The sequence below is a fragment of the Cheilinus undulatus genome, linkage group 5, assembly GCF_018320785.1.
Source record: "Cheilinus undulatus linkage group 5, ASM1832078v1, whole genome shotgun sequence".
NCBI classification, from domain to species: Eukaryota; Metazoa; Chordata; class Actinopteri; order Labriformes; family Labridae; genus Cheilinus; species Cheilinus undulatus.
In genome coordinates, this window is record NC_054869.1 from 12,786,860 (window position 1) to 12,802,672 (window position 15,813).

At 41.4% G+C, this 15,813-nt stretch overlaps 1 protein-coding gene across 1 annotated transcript in view; it reads left to right on the forward strand.

Moving 5' to 3' along the window:
• The window catches only part of hmcn2 (hemicentin 2), a 55,090-nt gene extending 39,481 nt beyond the window's left edge, over window positions 1-15,609 (forward strand). The window contains exons 53-81 of the mRNA XM_041787745.1: window positions 23-167; window positions 1,354-1,481; window positions 2,268-2,424; window positions 2,517-2,638; window positions 2,731-2,895; window positions 3,031-3,138; window positions 3,221-3,355; window positions 3,511-3,645; window positions 3,746-4,015; window positions 4,109-4,299; window positions 4,397-4,610; window positions 4,730-4,864; window positions 5,712-5,902; window positions 6,596-6,677; window positions 6,866-7,036; window positions 7,335-7,487; window positions 9,676-9,813; window positions 10,047-10,168; window positions 10,274-10,514; window positions 10,623-10,682; window positions 10,782-10,901; window positions 11,038-11,172; window positions 11,300-11,419; window positions 12,464-12,589; window positions 13,105-13,233; window positions 13,329-13,622; window positions 14,532-14,651; window positions 14,740-14,866; window positions 14,963-15,609. Coding sequence (XP_041643679.1) covers window positions 23-167; window positions 1,354-1,481; window positions 2,268-2,424; window positions 2,517-2,638; window positions 2,731-2,895; window positions 3,031-3,138; window positions 3,221-3,355; window positions 3,511-3,645; window positions 3,746-4,015; window positions 4,109-4,299; window positions 4,397-4,610; window positions 4,730-4,864; window positions 5,712-5,902; window positions 6,596-6,677; window positions 6,866-7,036; window positions 7,335-7,487; window positions 9,676-9,813; window positions 10,047-10,168; window positions 10,274-10,514; window positions 10,623-10,682; window positions 10,782-10,901; window positions 11,038-11,172; window positions 11,300-11,419; window positions 12,464-12,589; window positions 13,105-13,233; window positions 13,329-13,622; window positions 14,532-14,651; window positions 14,740-14,866; window positions 14,963-15,341 — 4,613 coding nt within the window. The 3' untranslated portion in view covers window positions 15,342-15,609. The remainder of the gene's footprint in view (window positions 1-22; window positions 168-1,353; window positions 1,482-2,267; window positions 2,425-2,516; window positions 2,639-2,730; window positions 2,896-3,030; window positions 3,139-3,220; window positions 3,356-3,510; window positions 3,646-3,745; window positions 4,016-4,108; window positions 4,300-4,396; window positions 4,611-4,729; window positions 4,865-5,711; window positions 5,903-6,595; window positions 6,678-6,865; window positions 7,037-7,334; window positions 7,488-9,675; window positions 9,814-10,046; window positions 10,169-10,273; window positions 10,515-10,622; window positions 10,683-10,781; window positions 10,902-11,037; window positions 11,173-11,299; window positions 11,420-12,463; window positions 12,590-13,104; window positions 13,234-13,328; window positions 13,623-14,531; window positions 14,652-14,739; window positions 14,867-14,962) is intronic.
• Window positions 15,610-15,813: the final 204 nt, after the last annotated feature.

Below are 15,813 nucleotides of genomic sequence, written 5' to 3' on the forward strand. Positions count from 1 at the left end.
ATACATCTCTTTGTCTCTGTAGTGCCACCAGTAATAAAGGAGGGCAGTGCAGTGGTGACTGCACATGTCGGTCAGGATGCAGTTCTGCCTTGTGAGGTTGAAGGGGACCTTTCTACTACAGTCATGTGGAGGAAAGATGGCTTCCCTTTAAGTCAAGATATCAAAAAGTAGGTCCTAAGCTTTACTTGGTTTTAAACTAATGTCTATTGGGTCTTTCCTTGATGCTTTATGTGACTCAGCACATACAGCACAAACAGGAAGTGTTCAGACCCCTTTCACTTTTTCAATCTTGTTGTGTTGCAGCCAAAAAATCTCATTATCTACACTCAGTACCCCATACTGACAAATTCAAAACAGGATTTTAGAATTTTTCATGAATTTCTGAAAAATACAAAAATGAAACATCGCATTAATAATTGACTCTTTGCAACAACACTTGAAATTTAGCCCAGGTTCCTCCCATTTATCTTGATCATTGCTGAGATGTTTCTGCACCTTGACTGGAGTATACCCAGGGTAAATTACATTGATTGGACATGATTTGGGATAATTATTACTTGAAAAGAGTTCTGCTATACCAAAGGTTCCCAAGAGCCTCCATGATTCTCAAATGGAAGATGTTTAGCACTAAAAGGACTCTTCAAAGAGCTGGTTTCCCGGCCAAACTAAGCAATCGGGGGAGATGTGCCTTAGTAAAAGAGGTGACCTAGAACCTGATGGTCAATCTAAATGAGTTCCAGAGATCCTGTGTGGAGATGGGACAAAGTTCCAAAGAGACGACCATCACTGCAGCCCTCCACTGATCTGGGCTTTATGGCAGAGTGGCTGGATGGAAGCTAGTGTAAAGCATGAAAGCCTACTTGGATTCTGTAAAAAAAAAAAAAAAAAAAACAAAAAAAAAAAAAAAACCCTCCACATAACAGGCCACTTGGCTTTGTGTTCATGTTTTGCACTGAAGAGAGGCTTCCATCAGTGGAGGGCTGCAGTGATGGTTTTCCTTCTGGAACTTTGTCTCATCTCCACTCAGGATCTCTGGAGCTCAGTCAGAGTGACCATCAGGTTCTTGGTCACCTCTTTTACTAAGGCCCTTCTCCCCCGATTGCTCAGCTTGGTTGGCAAATTTGAGATTTTTTTTTCAAAAATTGTTTCTTCACTTAATAATTATGGAGTACCGGGTAAAGAGAGAAGAAAGAATTCAACGACTGTAGCATCAGGCTGCAGCATAACTAAAAAAACTAAAAAAGTGAAGGGTTTCTGAATACTTTGATTACTCTGATTTCACTGTATAATGCTAAAAGTGCACCTTGTCAGGCACAGTCTATTAATTCAGCTTTTATTTGTGATTTTGTTCAGGTACACTTTCTCATCAGAGGGCTCACTGCGTGTACATGGGGTACAGCTGAGTGATGCAGGTCGATACTACTGCACTGTGTCCAACCAGGCTGGCTCAGATCACAGAGGAATGGATCTACGGGTGTTTGGTGAATCTTCTCTCTCTTTTGGTGCCTTTTCCATAATGCCATTCTACAAAAGGAGGGTGATAGCAGATTTATAAAGATTTAATCAGTGACTCTCAACTCAGGAACCACCAACACCTCCTTAATGGCAAATCAGCCAAATTTCTGAACACTCAACCACTCATATTTAATCAGAGAAAAGCAAGTATATCACATCAACACAACAGCACAACTATCTCAGAGCTTAATCAGCAGGTTTTGTTTCTAATGCTGCTTCAGTTTTGAGGGTATCATTCTTTCATTTGACAGAATTTAACTGAACACAAAACACTTCTGTTTTTGTCGCCAACACAAGGAAACCTACATGCTATGCTTTCTGTGTCTTTTGTTTCACCCTGACAAAATAGCAGCATTGAAAGGTTGTGTAACAGCTGTTGGCAACCAGTGTTAAGGAGCATTAAGCTTTTTTTCTAGACAAAAATCTGCATGCCACTAAAATCTGACTAAAATTCTGATTGTGATATTGTCCTGTTTTTGGCTTTTTCTTTTGTGTAATGTATTTTATTATTATTGTACAGTGTCTTTGAGTTTTTGAAAAGCACTTTATAAATAAAATGTATTATTATTATTATTATAAAATGGCACCACAACCCTTAAGTTGACAACAATGGGTTTTAGTCACACATATAGTAGGTCTCTCTGTTAGTTCTGGTCATGATTATTTTGCAAGCTTAACTTCCTCTAGGCTATCTCACAGTGTGGAAACAGTAATGCGCTCAACATGTGTGAACTCATTCTGTCTCCTATCAGTGGGTCCTTCAATCAGTCCGGGTCCATTTAATGTGACAGCAACCACCGGGATCAGAGCTGTGCTGAGCTGTGAGACTACAGGTATTCCCTCACCCACAGTGTCCTGGAAAAGAAATGGCACTCCACTTGACATCAGCCAGCAGCCCAGTGCATACAGGTAAAGACAAAGCCAAAGTTGAAGCACAAAATGCATACAGTGCAGGTGTATCACCATAGAAGTTTAAAAGCTGATTGTGCTTATCTGTCTAGGTTACTCTCCTCTGGGTCACTGGTTCTTCTGTCACCATCCAATGAGGATGAAGGTTACTTTGAGTGCACTGCTGTCAATGATGTTGGAGAGGAGCGCAGAGTCATCGAGGTCATCCTACAAGGTATTGATCTTAATTTTTTTTAACAATAAGACAGATTTCAGAAAATCATTTTGAGGTGCTTGTACTGATGAATGGTCTTTTTGCTCCTTTAGTTCCACCATCTATCGAAGACGACGTCACAACAGTCACAGCGGTGAAGATGTCTCCTGTGGTTTTACCATGTCATGTACAAGGACGACCTCAACCTACTGTCACCTGGACCAAGGGAGGAGCCAAGCTGGGCTCCAGAGGAGGATCTTACCGTGTCCTTCCCACTGGTAGGACAAAAATGTCTTAGGAACTTTATGATGTTGAATAGGATATAGAAACACCAGTCTTTTGTAATGATAATGAAGGAGGGTAAGGAGTTATGTGTCATTATGCTCTGCATCTTTATACTCATTTGAATGCAGGAGTGTTGGAGATAACTGCTGCTGTGCCGAGTCATGCTGGCAGATACACATGCTCAGCTCGCAACCCAGCTGGAGTGGCTCACAAACACATCACTCTAACTGTGCAAGGTAAGCTGAGAAAGACCCACCTATTTAAACCCCAGAGAGTTTAACATGTAAACACAAGTAACAACAGATTAATTTCTCTTAGAGCCCCCAGAGATCAGGCCAATGGCAGAAGAAGTACAAGTGGTGTTGCATCATGGTATTGTTCTACCCTGTGAGGTCCAAGGCCTCCCAAGGCCTTCCATCACCTGGCAAAGAGAGGGGGTTCCCATAGCAGCAGGTAATATTTATAAAGAACCTTTTCAAAAAAATTAATACACAAACAGCTTGGTACTGTATGGAAGATGCTGTTTTTGGTGTCCTCTTGACCTCTTATTCGGCAGATTCATGTAAAGTTGATTGAAAACAACTGTGTTTGGTGATGTTTTTCATCAGGTCACAGGCTGGCTGTGCTCTCAAACGGAGCTCTGAAGTTTTCTCGTGTCACGCTTGGTGATGCAGGGACATACCAGTGTCTGGCAAAGAATGACGCTGGTGTAGCTGTCGGCAAGACAAAACTTGTCCTTCAAGGTAATGTGGACTCAGTGAGCAAGTGGTTCATCCTTTTCCTTAAGAAATATACTTTAAGAATTGACAAATGAAATCATAATTAAATCTAATGTTTCCACAGTTCCTCCGGTGTTGAGTGTGCCTCGTGTGGAGTACACTGCAGTGTTAGGTCAACCAGTCAGTCTGGATTGTGTGGCTGATGGGCAGCCTCAACCTGAAGTCACCTGGCAAAAAGAGAGGAGGCCTTTAGTTGATGGCACTCATATACGTATCTATGCCAATGGAACCTTGGCTATTACTTCTACCCAACGCAGTGACGCAGGTCTGTACACATGTACAGCCAAAAACCTTGCTGGTAGAGCCAGCAATGACATGAGGCTGGTTATTCAAGGTGAGTTTAGAGGGCTACTTTATAAGAATCAATATAGCAAGTCCAGATTCACCATAAAAGTTCGACAGAAATATTAACTTTATCGCTTTCCAGTTCCACCCATGATTCCTCCTGCACAGACTGAACTGTCAGTCATTCAAGGATTCCAGGCGTTGTTGCCCTGTGCTGCTCAGGGTTCACCTGAGCCCAGGGTATCATGGGAAAAAGATGGAGTGTCTGTGCCCAACCTGCCAGGAAAATTCACTGTCCTGAGATCAGGAGAGCTCATTATTGAGAGAGCGGAAGTATGTATAAGTAAAACCAGTATTATTTATTGACACACTGTTTGCATGTCTGTCTAATTCTGGAGATATGACCACTCTGGTTGCTCTTCTCACACAGGTTGGGGATGCTGGTGTGTTCACATGCGTGGCCACCAATGCAGCAGGCTCTGTGAGACAAGACATCCGCCTGTCCATCAACATGAGGCCTGCCTTCAAGGAACTGCCAGGTGATGTTACCCTCAACAAAGGGCAGAGTCTGGCTCTGTCCTGCCATGCTCAGGGAACTCCCTCTCCTGTCATCTCCTGGACCGTTAACAACAATCCTTATCGAGGTACTCAGTGTTGTCTAATTCAAACTTCTGTTGTGCACATAATGTTGTTATGTTTGTCAACTAGTATTAAGAGTTTTAACAGAAACATGTTTTCCACTGCCTGGTTACAAATATTGCAGGTGCGACTGTAGATGAGGCAGGCAGGAGCTCCGTGACTGTTGACAATGTGACGATGAGTGATGCTGGGACCTACGTGTGCATTGCAGAAAACAGCGTTGGCTCCATTCGAGCACTCTCATTTGTCCGCATCAGAGGTGAGCAGTCCATCAAGGATGAGTCAGGTCTATTCATAGCTTTTACGTGATGTCACACACTCATCGAACCACCCCCTGGCAGCCAGTTTTATTTTTCAAATGAGATAAAATTATTGTTCTGGATATACTTACTGATGAGGAGACTTCTACAGAATCCCATCAGATAAATAAAACTGACACAAGCAAGTTATCAGACACTCTGCTGTCCCTGTAGGTCACAAAAGACTGCTAAACCTGCTGTACAATATTAGGTTAACTTGAGCATAATATGACTGCCTCTAACTACCCCAGAGCATTGCCTTAAAGTAACTGCTGACAGTGAATCTGATGCTACTGTTAGTATATACTTCCTAGATAATGTTAACCAATTAGCACTTTCACCCATGCTTTGATGATAAAGAATTTATTGCCCTTCACTTCTTAGACAGCAGCATATCTGACCTAGAGACACATAAATGCTCAAAACTGTCCAAGATTTTGCAGACTGCAAGGGGTAAGATTCTTTACTGCTGTAGATAGAACAGTATTTAAACATCACTGAAGCAAAGTTCAGGCTGAAGCTTTCTGGTTTTAGCAGTTTAAAAAGTATTCTGGGTGTATAAGGGCTTCAACTGAAAAAACTCAACATTAACATTCTCAGGGGGAGCTTTGTTTGTCAGGTAATGATGGTAAATAAAATTGCCCATGGCTGCAGCTCCACATAGTGGTCAATGGTATTATCTTTACCTCTTTTTGCCCTACAGGCCTCCCTGCAGGTCCTGTCACTGAGCGCTATGATTTAATTAAATTTTCTGCATATTTTTATATCTTCCTGATTATGTTGTAAGTTCTTGCTGTTTGTCTCTAGAGCCACCAGTGTTGAAGGGGGAAGCTCACATGTCTCAAACCATCATTCAGGGCAGCTCTGCTATTCTTGACTGTCCCATTCATGGCAACCCCAGTCCTGTCCTCCGCTGGCTCCGGGATGGAAGAGCACTGTTGCGCTCTCACAGAATGCAAGCGCTTCACAATGGATCCTTAGTCATCTACAGTGTCACTGTAAATATTTTTCTATTTATGCTTTCCTCTTCTCTCCTACAAATCAAAGCAGCCACCGTCTCACTTGACAAGTCCTGTCAAACCTAGTAACTCACATCTGAGTGATTAATCTCCCTTGAGCAAGCCACTAACATCACTTAATGTTTCTGTCTCTGAAATCATGGCAGTTTTCATCTCATCCAGTTTTCCCCTGCAGTCCCCTTGAGTGGGAAAACAGTGAGTGACTGTCCTGCAGCTTCCTGCTCCCAGTAAATCAGATTCACTTCAGTCAGAGTGGCTAACAGCATTAGCAGCAGGAGGAGGAGGTGAGCAGAAAGCTGGATGTTCCCAGACTCTGCCCCTCTCTCCTTAGGCTGTAACCTTGTTAGGTGTCTAACTGCTTCTGTAATTGCACAGCCTGCAGTTGAGACTTTCTCACAGACTGATGACTGTCCTTCCCACAGAGCAGTCTAATGTGAAATTTCCTCCCTGAGGCCCATAATTTCTATTACTAGAAATAATTTAATAGAGCAAAGTCTCGACAGCCCTAAAGAAACAGAAAAGTCTTTCCCCCATAAAGTCTGATTTCTGGATCAAAAAAAAATGTGATTTGAGGCAAAGTTGTCCTGGAGCTTTGTGGCCTTTTCAGGAGGAAATTGTTCCTCAGAATGCCAATCAAGTTAAACTGTCCTCCTCTACCTGTTTGATCTCCAGGCTGCTGATGAAGGAGAGTACCAGTGTGTGGCTGAGAGTGAAGCTGGAACAGCTGAGAGGACCATTACTCTCAAGGTTCAGAGTGAGTTCTCAGTAATACACATTTAACCTCCAGCCCCAATGGTTTCCAAACCTTTTTGGATAGTATTTGTCTAATAAGATCTCAAAGTGCCACAATTTCTCTGCTTTCAAGAACAATTTGCCTAAAATTGATAGTTTATTTTAAAATAATCAAGACTCAGCACTCTGCTGTTTTCTCATTTTATACAGTCAATGGAGGCTACTCAAACTGGGAGGAGTGGGGTCCATGTAGTAGCAGCTGTGGACAGGGCTTTCAAGAACGAACCAGATTATGCAACAATCCAGAACCAGCCAACGGCGGTCGATCATGCAGCGGTCCCAGTATTGACTCACGGAAATGTCAAGCTGGTCTCTGTCCAGGTACCATTTCATTCTTTCTGCTCTAAAAACAGAGGCTGTTTTTTTAAATGTCACTGTTTCAGTGTTTTATTCTGCTGGAGATTTATGGTCCAGCGTGCAATGGTATTCTGAATCTTCTTGTTGCATGAATGAGCAAAATATAATAAAGCTTACCTTTGAGATACACAGACAAAAACAAACACTTTTGTTTTTTGAGCTTTAGATATAACAGATTTTTTCTAACTAACATGTTTCAAATTAAATTCAGTTATAAAAAACTTTTGAACTCATGACTTTTTAATCTGCTTGCTGCTGAAAGGAGAGAGTCCTCGTAAGACCAGAGGCAGCCTGATCGGCATGGTGAATGAGAGAGAGTTCGGTGTGTCTTACCTTGAGGCCAACATCACAGACAATGAGGTGGAGGGAAGTAGCACTCTGAAGGCACGCCTGGACAACATCCCTCCCAGTGTGGGTGAGTAATCACTCATCAAGAGGACGATATCTTCATATTCCAGCATGTTCTATGGAGACGACATGACAGAAAAAGAAAGTTGTGTTGTCACTGCCTGTGAGACGACTACTTAAGTAAAACACAAATGCAAGAATAAACTGTTAAGAATTTAAAGGTGTCTGGGGGGCGCTACCCATGTACGCAGGTGGCCCGGGTTCGAATCCGGCCTGTGTTCCTTAACCGCATGTCTCTCCCCACTCTCTTCCCTGTTTCCAAGTCTATCCACTGTCCTTCCTCTATCAAATAAAGGAATAAAAAGGCCAACAATAAATCTTTAAAAAAAAAAGAAAAAGAATTGAAAGGTGCCAAATGTGCTGAAAAAGATGTTTATAGTAGATTTGTTTGATTCATAAACCTTATAATCCCCAAAACCATTATTACAACAGCCATTATTTCAGCATCGTGGTAGTCATTATTTTAAGATTTTACAATCATAATGATCATATTGGTCAAAAGGACATCTTAGCTCTGTAGTATCACTGTCCTGGTTGACGGGTATCTGTGCTGGTAACTTGACAATTACTGACAGTCAGAACCAAAAATGTCTACTGCTTACTCTAAATAGGGAGATAACGATGCAAAACTTGAAACCATTATTTAGTAACAAGAGAGATGTGACTCTATTGATTAAGACCATTTACTCATGAGGAAAATTTTTACTGAGGTATTAACTCATATTATATTCTAGTCTGCTTCCTTTTGCCTCCCTCTGCTGGCCATTTGAAATAATACCTGTTTAAGTCACCTGGTACTGGCTTTTCTTTTGAGGCCAATTTGACCTTTTTCAGACTGCAAACTGGGGGGTAAAAAGTGTTAAAATGTAAACCTTTGAGATACAAATCCATACAGTCCAACTATATTAACTCTAAGTTATTATCTCATTTAAGAAAGCAATCAATTATAATGTTTTACTATTTAAAGAGCTACCCTCAATTTACTTGATGTTTTTTACCACATCACTAGCTGTTTCAAGCAATCAATCAGTCAAACTTTAATTTTATAGCACTTTTGATACAAAGCAATGTAGCTAAACCCTTATAAAATAAATCATAACTAAAAGACAGGAACTTATGCACCAAGGAAACGCTTTCATAAGATTCAGAATGAGGAAACACTGGAGGTTAGGTTAAAAAGAAATTTAAAAAACATAAAATTAAATAAAAAGAACTTAAAATGAAATAAAAACAGAACAAAAAGATGCAAAAATAGGAATAAAAACCCAAAAAGATAGCTTAGTGACGTAAGCTAAAATAAGAAAATAAAACACTTCAAGAGAGGATAATAAGAGGATAAACTACTAAAAGATAACTCTGAAACTGATATAGACATAAATATTAGGTGCAACCCTCAGATCTGCAGGTAGGCTGTTCCACAGATGTGAGCTACAGTGATTTAAAGATACCTTAAAGATACCCGTGTGTCTTAGTTCTAACTTTGGGGACTATTACCAGAGCACTTTATGAAGACCAGAGGTCTCTACTGGGCTCATAGGGTAGAAGAAGATAGAGAAGGTGCAAGACCATTAAGAGCTTTAAAAACAAATAAAATAATCTTTAAATAAGAGACCTTAAAATCAGTGTTAAGTGTGCAGTCTTTCTGGTCTCTGTCAGCATTTGTGCAGCCGAGTTTTGAAGGAGGTTCAGCTCTGAAATATTCTTTTTTAGGGAGACCAGAAAGAAAGAGCATTACAATAATCAATTCTGCAGGTAAAATTAGCATTAATAAATGTCTCTGCATCAGCTTGAAAGAGAAACGATGATATGCTTGATAACAGGATAAAATGCATTTTGTGTGTCATCCAGAATAGGTGGCTCAAAACTAGGGCCTGAGTCAAATATGAGGGCAAGAGTTTTAGCCTGCTGACAGGGATTAAAAAAATGATTTTGCTCACTAGTTTCTCTCTCTCTGAGCCCTGTACCAATGACTAAAACCTGAGTTTTGTCCTGGTTGAGCTGTTTGATATAAAACATACAGTTAAAGACAAGAAATTATATGTAGTAGCTATGAATTTGTGTTTTTTCTGCTTTGAACTTCTTTGAAGAGAAAAAGGAGATCTCACTTGTGAGTTTACCTCTACTTCATGGAGATTGTATTAACTTCATATCTGTGGTTCTGTAAGACACCTGGAGCTAATGTTGCTGTGTTTCAGGTCCTTTAATGAGGGTGCTGGTGTCTGTGTTTGCTCCCATCTACTGGACCACTGTGCTGCAGAATGGAGAGGCGAGAAACGGATTCTCCTTCACTCAGGGCCAGTTCAGACAGGAGTCCCAGCTGGAGTTTGAGACTGGTAAGTTTTCTTACCGTAAATGTAAACTGAAAGATTGCAGCTAAAAATAAAACAAAATAAAAATTTAGCTCCATATTTTCTTTGGTAATTTACAAAACATCCAGCAGATGGCGCCAGTCTCTACCACAGACATCCAGGAATTCCACATGAAGACAATTACCTCATAACAGCTTCCTGATGCTGCTTCATGCTTCTGAATGAGATGTCATTGTGCTGTTATTTATTCTAAACAGGGGAGATCCTTCGTTTGACTCATGTGGCCAGAGGTGTGGACTCTGAGGGAGTTTTACTAATTGATATTGTTATTAATGGGTTTGTGCCTCCTTCACTGACGTCATCTCATCTAAGCCTTCAGGTGCGTTCACTGCTGCTCATGTAGATTGTTCACAGTCCTGAAACACATCTCACAAGATAGTTTAACACACTGAAGTTCTGACCTGATTTCTCTTGCGTCTCTTAGGAGTTCGATGAGTCATATGTGCAGACAGGCCAAGGGCAGCTGTACTCGTGGTCCTCGCAGGCCCACCAGAGAGGAGGAAACCCTCTGGTGCTGCGCTGCAATCACACCATTGTTTACGAGGGCCAGGAGGAGCGCCAGGGCCCACTGCTGCAGCTGCTCAAGGTTTCTGGGATGAACAGCGTCTACAACATGTTTACCCTCACTGTAGACTTCCATATCACTGCCAGCCTTCTCGTACCAGGTCTGAAGAATAAAGATACAATGATTTAAACCCTCACCATTACTACAGCTCATGAAACACTAAAAGTGAATGTTGAAACAGCCATAAACTCAACTTTACTGTTTGCAGATGGTTATGATGAAACATGCCCTAAAGGTTTCATTCTTGACACGGCCTCCTACTGCGCTGGTATGCTGCTTTCACTTTCCATGCTTCATTTATCTTTAACGTTTACCTTCACATTTGTCACTCCAGTTTTGTTTTCATAACAAATGTGTCCCATTCTAGATGAAGATGAGTGTGCTCATAACTCTCCCTGCTCACACTCCTGTAACAACATCATGGGAGGGTTTTCCTGCGCTTGTCCCTCTGGCTTCACCATCTCTACTGATACGAACACATGCACGGGTGAGACAAACAACAACATACTAGTTACAGCTACTATGAACAACAAGGGGACGCACAAGGAAAATGTTAGTAGAGTTCAAAAACAATCTGCTTTAGCTGTTGGCCTTGAACTTGTGTTTTACATAATATGATGCAGATATCGACGAGTGTTCCCAGGGCTCACACATGTGCCACTACAACCAGCAGTGTGTCAATACAGTGGGAGCATATCGCTGCCAGGCCAAGTGTGGACCAGGATTCAAACCCAGCATCACAGGAGCCAGCTGTGAAGGCAAGTCATTGTTAATCACACAAACAGCTCTATCAATCATTGTTAGCTGTAGTCAGAGGAGAAAAATCTCGTTGCTTGTCCAATACATTGTAAAAGAATCAAGATGGTTGCGTCAAATATGTTACAGATGTGGATGAGTGCCAGGAGTCAGCTCTCTCCCCCTGCCAGCATCAGTGTCTCAACACTCTGGGCTCCTTCCGCTGTATCTGCCATCCAGGCTACCAGCTGTCAGGACATCGCTGCATTGGTCTGTCATTTATATTTATGGGCCTTCATGAAATTATAAGAGTCAAGGACAATTAATCATTATTTAGGGATGCAAAGATTAATCATGATTAAGGCCCACAATTAGTGCTCTTTTTTTAAAATTGCAGTTAATCTCATGCTTTATTGGACCTTTTAGCACACTTTGGTTTAGCAGTGTCAGTGTATCCCTGCAGCAACAGAGATATAAAATAAATCCACCAATGCTCCTTAATATCCTATTTCACTTTAAAAACTCACAGACAGCTCAGTGGACAAGTCAAAAGTCATCCATACATTTTATTTCCTTTACGATCCATAATAAGGTCCTTTTTCTGTTTTGTTAAAATCTTCAATCTCCCTGTTAAAGCCGGTCTACATCCAAACAGGAAGACAGTCACCCATAGGTTAGGGCAGCAGAAAAATACAAAATGACGCAAAACAGTTGTGTTTGCAAAGAGGTTTTATTTAAGATGGGATAAAATGGATGTGATTAATCGCAATTAACTACAGAAATCCTGAGATTAATTGCAATTAAAATCGTAATCTTTTGACAGCCCCTTTACTACTTTGAAAAGGATATCCACCTTTTTCGAGCCCCCATAAAACTTTCTGGTGTCTTCTGTCATAGCGGTATTTTCCATAGCAACGAGATGCTAATCCTGATTATTAGAGCAACTTCTTTGTACAACCACAGAAAGTGCACAAGGCACCAGAACTCAGACGTTTCAGAATATATAAGTTCAATCAACATTTGGCTGGTTGTCTGATTAAAAACAAAGCAGTCTCTACTGAATTGAGGGTAAATCCATTTCAAAACAACCACCATTGGTGGTAAACCTTGATAGTTAGCCACTGGCAGAAACAGATTCGTTCTATGTCCATTATATCACCAGAAGTTTCACCCAAAATCATATCTACAGTAGAGTTCAGAATAAAAAGTTTGATTGGTTTTAGATTATTTTAATATATCTTAAAAATATATTACCATTCTGCTATTAATAGGCCAGCAGCTTGCATAAATGTTGTTTAATTGTCCATTTTTCAGACATTAATGAGTGCATGAGGAATGTGTGCCCGGCTCACAAGGAGTGCAGAAACACAGAGGGAGGATACCAGTGTCTCGACAGCTGCCCAGCAGGCATGACCAAAGCAGAGAGTGGAGCCTGTGTTGGTGGGTGGCTTTTATCCTTTTTCACTTTCTTCATTGAGAAGGAACTAATTGTCGTGTTTGACGAACCACAAAAGGCTTCTTGTTTCATTCCCACAAAATGAAGTCCTCAAAGATCTTTATTCAAACTACTAAGGAACCACCTGTTTTCCCTGACTATTCTCAGATATTTAACCTGTGACAGTTGGTCCAAAAGTAAAAAAGCTGCTCTTGATTGCATTAGTATAATCCATCAAATACAAACAGAACTTCTGGCAGCTCCTACAGACCTCTTCAGTGCATTTTCTGTTACATAACACTGAATCAGTTTCCACAGGACTGTGTTGGGACACAAAACAGCAGGAACCTTCCACATGTCCTTAAAGAAGAAAGATTAAACTTAAAAGTCCAGTTTGCACTCTGAAAAAACTTGGATCCTCTTTTTAACAAGACACAGAAATGTTTTAGTAAGTTAAATGTCATATGTGTTTTTTTCTGCAGGATTTGCTGATAAACATTTGTTTACTGCATATTTTCAGATATTGATGAGTGCCAGGATGGAAGTCACATGTGTCGCTACACTCAGGTCTGTCAAAACACAGTCGGAGGTTACGGCTGTGTTTGTCCAAGAGGTTACCGGTCTCAGGGAGTAGGCCTCCCATGTCTGGGTATGACATTTCTCAAGAAAAAAAATTTAAATCTTAAAAATCACTAATGACACCCTCATGTGACAATATACTTGAGCTTTGTTCTCACCTTTCAGATGTTGACGAGTGCGCTCAGACACCAAACCCCTGTGCCTTCCAGTGTCGCAACGTTCCTGGCAGCTTTAGGTGCCTGTGCCCTCCTGGTACCGTGCTGCTTGGAGACGGGCGCTCCTGTGCCGGACTTGAGAGGGGGACCACCTATACTAATGGCACCAGAGTCAGGGCAAGACTTAGACCACAGCTGGTGTCGTCTCTGGGCAGGCCAATCCTTTCCCGTTCTCAGGGAGTGTCTCGCATTACCAGACAGAGCTGTCCTGCAGGGTACAGCAACAGAGACGGCACATGTGTTGGTGAGGCCACCTATACATCAGTAAAAATTACAGAACTAAATGGTTGATTTAGGGCATACCAAATACCAGTGGTATGGTGGGCTACACCAGTGGTTCTCAACTGGTCAGGCCTCATGACCAGTCACCACTTTCTTAATGAGAAAACCACACCTAAACTTGAAAAAGTTTTCAACCACTCAAATTTACTGTACTTAATGAAAAGTGTTTAATTTTGGACATCAGCTGGAACAAAACATATGCCTAGACAAAGAGTCAGGATATTAAAAACATGTTTAGTCAGTGCATTATTAAAGAAGCCCTGGGAGGAGATGCAGGCATACTATTTAGGCCAAGGGGTTTTCATATCTTAGACTTTTAGTCACGTTTTTAATCAGGCACATTTACAACCCACTGAAAACAGCTCTGAGACTCACTTTTGGATCCTGACCGAACAGCTGAGAAGCACTGGGATAAACAATATCTATCTTAGCCCTTACTTAGCCATCTATGGTGACTTGTTCCACCATCCGGTAGAAGTGAGGCCTGTTAAATTTTCCCCAGCTCTTCAAACTCTGCTGGCTCAGAACTATTGTTGCTGTTATTTAAAACACAACCAGAAATCAATTCTTCTTCGCCTCTCCAAGACAGTAGTCCAAGGTCTCAGCCTTATTACATCCATGACAAAAGAAGAATGCATTTCTTGAAAAGAAAAGGTCTGTTTTAATTTCCTGGCTAACAAATGAAGGTATCATATTATATTGTATTCACAGACATCAATCCTACAATCCTGGATACACTATCAGAGGCATTCCCCACACTGCTTTTAGCATTAGCTCTACAAATGCACACTTTAAATATGACTGTTCCAGGAGGATTTGTTCTATTCATCACTGATCACAACAGGCTTTTCTCTTCAAATCCTCTCCACAGATGTAGATGAGTGTCTGCTCAGGAAGCCCTGTCAGCACAAGTGCCACAACACCATTGGCAGTTTCCAGTGTCTGTGTCCACCTGGTTACCAGCTCCTACCAAACGGCAGGAGCTGTAAAGGTGAAACATCTCATTTAACAGTTATCTCATGAACCGCTTTTCCCTTTATTGTAACAGCCAAACTACTATCTTCTGTCTGTGTCTCTAGATATTGATGAATGTGTAGAACAAGGCATCAAATGTGGACACAATCAGATGTGTTTTAATACCCGAGGGGGATACCAGTGCCTGGACACACCCTGTCCAGCATCCTATCAGAGCGGAAGAAGCCCTGGGTAAAAGCAGAACTCAATAATACACAGTGTACACAGTACATTTTCTTGTAATATTAATGCTAATGATATGTTTCTTCCTCTCTGTTGACCTTGAAGAACCTGCTACAGGCCGTGCACTCTTGACTGTCCTGCAGGAGGCTCTCCTCTGCTCCTGCAGTACAAGCTGCTAACGCTCCCCTCTGGTATCGCCTCCAATCACAACGTGGTACGACTGTCCGCTTTCTCAGAGTCAGGCATTCTGCAGGAACGTACGTCCTTTACCATACTAGAGCAAGAATCAGAGACGGGTGCAATGGGCCGAGTATTTGGTATCAGAGACGAGGCAGGCAGGGGGATCATCTTCACACTGCGACCTCTGGACAGACCAGGACTAGTACGGCTCAAGGTGCAGGCTACCACCATCTCACCACAGGGCCGAATTACCTACCAGAGCATCTTCATCATCTATATCTCCATATCAACGTACCCCTACTGAGACTTTCCCCAACTGCTTTACAAATGACTGCCTCACTGTGGCCTCTGAATGCCTCTTTAAAGACTATTGTCAAAATCCTGTGCTTTGGCCACCACAGCCCTGCAAAGAAGCTAATTAACAAGCTATTCAAACACCTTAAATACACGGTGGAAATGGTAAGGAAGTGAATCTGTTGAGTGTGTGATCTGTTTGTGACTGACATGATGAAAAATGTGGAAATGACAGTTTCCTAAAGAAAAAAATCATTTGTTTCTGCAATGTCTGAAACGATGCAACATGGGTTAGGTTGGTTCCTTAAAACTAGATTTGATAAGTTTGTTCTTAAGGAGTTACATTTTAAATGTGTTCACAGAAAGGATCTAAAAATGCCAGAAAATCATGATGTTGCATTTATTCATTCACCACATGCCTTATGGAGCATCTTTCTTATCAATGGCTGAAAATGCAGAATGTAAAAAAACTGTATTCTCAT